The sequence below is a fragment of the Musa acuminata genome, chromosome BXJ3-8 (assembly GCF_036884655.1).
Source record: "Musa acuminata AAA Group cultivar baxijiao chromosome BXJ3-8, Cavendish_Baxijiao_AAA, whole genome shotgun sequence".
Classification (NCBI taxonomy): domain Eukaryota; kingdom Viridiplantae; phylum Streptophyta; class Magnoliopsida; order Zingiberales; family Musaceae; genus Musa; species Musa acuminata.
This window is the reverse complement of record NC_088356.1, coordinates 49,113,953-49,119,254: the sequence shown is the minus strand read 5'-3', so window position 1 is coordinate 49,119,254 and position 5,302 is coordinate 49,113,953. Positions and strand designations below refer to the sequence as shown.

Below are 5,302 nucleotides of genomic sequence, written 5' to 3'. Positions count from 1 at the left end.
ATGGCTAGACTGTAGCTGTTCATAATCATATATAGACTGACCACTGTCACTTCAAACAACTTTTATGTGTATAAATAAGCGTCTAACATGAAACGTTTGATGCTTCTTTTGCTTATTTTGGAGAAATGCTTACAGCAAACTTACCAAGAGGTGCACTTCTTGAGTTCCTCAAAAACTAAATAACCGATGAGGTTACTATAAATGGCATCAGAGAATACCAATTTTAACTCCAGATATAAGTGCTAAATAGAGACGAAACAACTGCTTTCCAACTGCTGTCTTGCTCTCTTTCGAGTTAGAAAACGCTCTCTTGCTGAAGCCAATGCGTCATCACCTCTCGTGTAACGTTCAGTTGATTGATCCACAGCTGCCAATTTATCACCATCATCGTAACCTTTTACAGTTACATATGATGTTGTTAACTCTGCAGCTTGCTCAGAGTTGTTCTGTGTATGACTAGAAGTCTTGGCTTGAGTATCAACTTTCTCTATATCCCGAGTATAATCTGTCTGTGCATTCTTCTCAGTAGGGCCATGTTCAGGTACCGCTGAAGTGCCTCCGGGTGGCTTTTGTTCCTTCCGTTTTGTGGCATCTTCTGATTGAGCACCAAAAGCTACATTCTCACCGAGCCCAAAGTAAAAATCGCTCAAGTCACTCTTCTTGGTTACCTACATGAAGCAGTCATGTCGGTTACATTAACTGATTAAAGAAAAGAAATGGGTGCTGCATAATGAAATTTAATGACCAAGATAACCAACTAAAAAAGTAAAAGCATCGAAGAGAAGTGTGATCACTCCTGAGAAATAATGAAATTCCTAGTCCCACTTAATTGCAACATAAAACAACTTATCACTCAAATACTAGTCAAATTTAAATTGCATCATTGCTGAAAGCAGCCATTTGAATTGGATTCGACATACAATAACTAGAAGCCTTCACTCATAATGGATCTTCTTGCACTATGGTTGATAACATAAAAGAAAATTCACATTAAGTTTCGGAACATTAAACATGCGTATTGTCACCAGAAGGACCAATCTTACTGGCTAAGCGTAAAAAAATTATGGTGCTCCATGTTTCACAATAACATGAGAACCATCATAAGTCTTGTCCTCTCCTAAGTCTTGCCCTAACTGATGTTAAAGACATGAACCATGCTGATCATAAGTTAGCCAGGTTGTCAAATCCACTCAAACCCTCAAGACACCTCACTGTGCTTCATAATTGGAAGATTATAGTTTATAAGACTACAAGTGTCACATATCTTAACACGATATGATCTGATAGCCTATCTGACTAAACTGGGTATGAATCAAACCCCTAACCAAAACTGTCCAAATTCTGATCTGATCAAGGTTTTAAAAATCGAGATGAAGGTCAAGACTGGTAAACAAGAAGGGGATAATAATGCAACAATTGGTTGGGACAATATGGTTGGAGTATTGGACAAAGATGATGATAGGATAAGGTCACAGAAAAATTAAAATCAATACAAAAACCAAAATCAGATAAATTCAATTTTTATGGAAAAAATCAAAATTACCACCAAGCTTATATTAATAGATGACTAAGATGTGAACCTTGGATACAATAATTTTACCAAGGTCTCATTCCATGTGGCCAACACCAAATAGCATCTAATACTTGATAGCTAATATTACAATTCATAAATTAGCTAATAGATAAATTCAATAATTATGCTCACAAATGCAATACTCCCGAAGGCGAAATATACACTTAATAACTTTCATCACTATAAATCTACAAAAGTTATCGAAAGTATTTCTATCTGATGTTAATACCAAAAGGATTTAAATTTAACAAAAGAAGATGACACAAGTATGTACAACATGACTCCAAATTGGAAGCACATTCAAACAATAAATTGATAAGTTCTAATAAAAGTATTACCATGTTTCATGACCCCGACAAACTCATGGTTTTGACTTCTTAAAAAAGTCCAGATAAACATACAAAAGGCAATTGCTGATGAGCTGATTCTACAACAATGAAGTGATTTTAAGCTTTTATTCTTCCACCAAAGAAAAACAAAATCAATTGTCGAATACACCACATTTTGTTGAACAGTGGATGTTTTTTATGCACAAAAGGTTGCATAAATCACATTACATATGCAACAAGAAAAATAAAGCAAAGCAGCAAAAAGAAAGATATGAGCCACTTACATCATCTCTTTCTTCACGAATTTGGCGCAGCCTCTCTTCGTCCAACCATTTAGCTTGTTCTGCTAGCTTTTTCTTGTAGGCACCGGTTACAAACTTTTCCTTATCTGCAAAAAGGTGATCATCCTTGCTCCTCTCTTTCAGCAGCTTCCTCTCATATACAATTCCATGTTCCCGCTCACGTTGTTTTGCTTTCTCCATAAGTGTTTCTATATACTTTGACTGCAACCAAGATCAAACACAGACATAAAATTTTTAACTTGCATTCTTAATCGTTAAGCACTCAAAAAATAAGGTCGATCCTCTCCCACAATTTAGGTTTAACACAAAAAGGATGCCGCCGAAAAAGAACTGCCGAATTAGGATTTTTGAATTCACATCATACTTGAACAAAGCACAATTGAAAATTAAAATGCTAATTATTGTGCCAAAGCAAACATACAAAGTCCACAAAGCTTTACTTTGTATCCTATTATTGATCTGAATTTCAACCAAAATATAATTCAATACTCTTTGTACGAGAGATCGACTAACTTGAAAAAGAAAAAAAAATTGGAAAAGGTATCCCATGTTTATTTCAAGAAAGGAATGGAGAAGATACGATAAATAATCACCGTCACACCTGCCCCACCCTGAACACGAGGGAAAACCAATTTCAAAAAGAGTAATAAGGTGAGTTCGTTTTGTAGAGTATCCGTCTTTGGGTACATATCTAAGAAATATTCTTGGAGCCCAATTATCATCGTCATAGTCTCATCTAAAAAATCACTTCTTTCAATTTGATCATTCGAAATGACCATGAAAGAAGGGAATAAAGAGGTCTCACATAAGACTGAAACGTAATTCCATGCGATCATCAGCGTAATCAAAAGGATCATGTTTTCATCCAAACGTAGGCAAAAGTGAAGTACCTTTCTCTCCGTTCGATTCTGAACCTTGGGGCGCGCAATCTTCCCTTTCATCTCGTCGTAAACCCCGTCGTAGTCGAAGACCGAGGGATCCTCTTCCATTGCCTTTTTGTGCTGCTCCTCGATCTACCAAATTCCACCATCAATCAATCAACCCGTAAGTTAATTTACTCATCAATACCAGGAATAAGGAAACCATTTTAAAAAACCTTCCGGAGAGACTTGTTCTTGGACGCCTGCCGTGAGATTTCCCTCTCGATGTCATCCTCGTCGTCGCCGCCGCCGAAAGCGAAGGCAGGAAGGGAAGGGCGAGGAGGAGCCGGCTTCGAGGTCTTCTGCACCAGCGGAAATCGAAGCCGGAGTCCGTAATTCTTCATCCCTCGCGCTCACCGGCTCTTCTTCCTCCCCTTCCTCACTCCTATTCGAGGTCCCAATGACCAGCTCCGAGCTCCTTTATGAGGATTGTATTCTGCACATATTCATAAACAGAAACATCCTATACAAACATTATAAATTCACGGACTAAAATCATCAAAACACGAAAGAAAAAAGAAATCCACAAAGCAACATATATGAACTTCTGGAAGTTCTTTCCGTACAAAATCTCGCCATTCCCTTTCACAGGGAATAACACTTTCTGTCATCCTTTTCGGAGAGAAGAGAAAAGACATCAATCCGAAATCCATCTAGACCACCACCAAGCACACATGATCGTGGGAGAAAAAAAGGCCACATCAAAACCACAATGGTTCATGTGATCGGATCGGTGTTCTCTTCTTGAAACAAATTTTATCGAGAAGGTAGCAAAGCGACCGTAACAGAAGTGCGCACCTCGTAGGCAGCAGCAGCAAAAAGCGGAGAAGAAAAGCCCAATATCAGATCAGTAGGGGGATTAGGGCTCGGAGGGGCTCTTGATATGGATGGGTGTAAGGAAGAGGACGCGAAAGGAGTGACGGCGGAGGGATCGAGGATATGTGCGGCGGAGATCTCAGATCGCGAGACGACGTCAATTTATCGAGGCCCTCTGGGTTTGATTTCGCTCAGGTCCTCCCTATCTTCTCAATCGCTGCGAGTCTCGAAACCTTTGGACGGATCCTCCTAGTCTGTAATCGTTTCTGCTCAGATATCCTACACAGGCGGAGCTGTGTACTCTCAGACTCCACAAGAATTAATTGCATCAACGCCAGCCATATTGACCTGTTTAAAGCCTTTACCAAATATATATTTATATTTATATACACATGAATCATATATAACTTGACATTGTATATTTTATTGGAAGACAGCAAACATAATAGAATATATTATTGATAAATGATCATTGCTTGACACTTAATTAATTATCACCGATGTAGATAGGCATTAGATCTCTGATGGACCATACAGGATTGTGCTTGTGTTAATATATTTTTGTACCAGGTTTTTCTAGATTTTATGAGTCTTTTCTAGAAAATATCATTTTTGAATATTAAAAGGATTATATAACATAAAGCGAAGAAGATAATTAAGATTTTCTTTTTTTAAGGTTTTTGGAGTTGAAGTTAAGTCTAGCGATGAGTTGGCCGAATCAAGCTAGATTAGTGGAGGGTAGTTGGTCTACACAATACCGCCGCAGGTGAGAGCTAAGTGATAGAGCAAATCCTTCTATATTAGAATTAGAAATCGGGTGAAGTGTGGATCTTAGTATAAATCGATTCAAGTTTGTTTTAATTAGGAGCTCAAAACTGTCAATTCCCGGAATTCCGGGATCAGGCGGTTGCAACAACTGACTAGGGCTGTTGCACCGCCTGGTAGAGCTCGAAGACTGAGCCTCTAGGCGGTGCCACCTTTGTCAGGGGCGGTTGCACCACTATGCCAGAGCTCGATGACCGAGCTCAGACGGTTGCACCTCCTGATTGAGGCGGTTGCACCGCCTGGCAGAGCTCGAAGACTGAGCTCATGCGGTGCCACCTCCTGTCAGGGGAGGTTGCACCGCCCAGTCTCGCTTGGAGACTGAGCCCAGGCGGTGCCACCTCCTGGCTGGGGCGGTTGCACCGCCTAGTCTCGCTGGGAGACTTAGGCCAAGCGGTGCCACCTCCTGGCTTGGGCGGTTGCACCTCCCACAGCAATCAGGGTCCGAATGGGTTGATCCATTCGGCCCAATTTAGGTTTTTTAGGGGCCCAATTGCCCCAAGATTAAGTTAATGGGATCACCTCCCATTTCCAACTTAA

The 5,302-nt window shown here is 40.0% G+C and overlaps 1 protein-coding gene across 1 annotated transcript; it reads right to left on the bottom strand.

Annotated features, from left to right (window-relative positions):
- Positions 1–242: 242 nt before the first annotated feature.
- Positions 243–4,299, bottom strand: LOC135644267 (uncharacterized). The gene is made up of 5 exons (XM_065161737.1): positions 3,923–4,299; positions 3,301–3,587; positions 3,095–3,217; positions 2,187–2,405; positions 243–668 (listed from the first exon to the last, which is right to left on the bottom strand). Exons 2-5 carry the CDS (start codon positions 3,466–3,468, stop codon positions 243–245), a joined length of 936 nt encoding a protein of 311 aa, XP_065017809.1. The 5' UTR covers positions 3,469–3,587; positions 3,923–4,299.
- Positions 4,300–5,302: the final 1,003 nt, after the last annotated feature.

Excerpts from the sequence above, each read along its gene's own strand:
- LOC135644267 (XM_065161737.1), bottom strand. The coding sequence starts at position 3,468 with ATGAAGAATTACGGACTCCGGCTTCGATTTCCGCTGGTGCAGAAGACC. Across the intron at positions 3,218-3,300 it reads AGAACAAGTCTCTCCGGAAG|ATCGAGGAGCAGCACAAAAA; the intron begins GTTTTTTAAAAT and ends GGAATTTGGTAG. Across the intron at positions 2,406-3,094 it reads AGAATCGAACGGAGAGAAAG|TCAAAGTATATAGAAACACT; the intron begins GTACTTCACTTT and ends TCTTGGTTGCAG.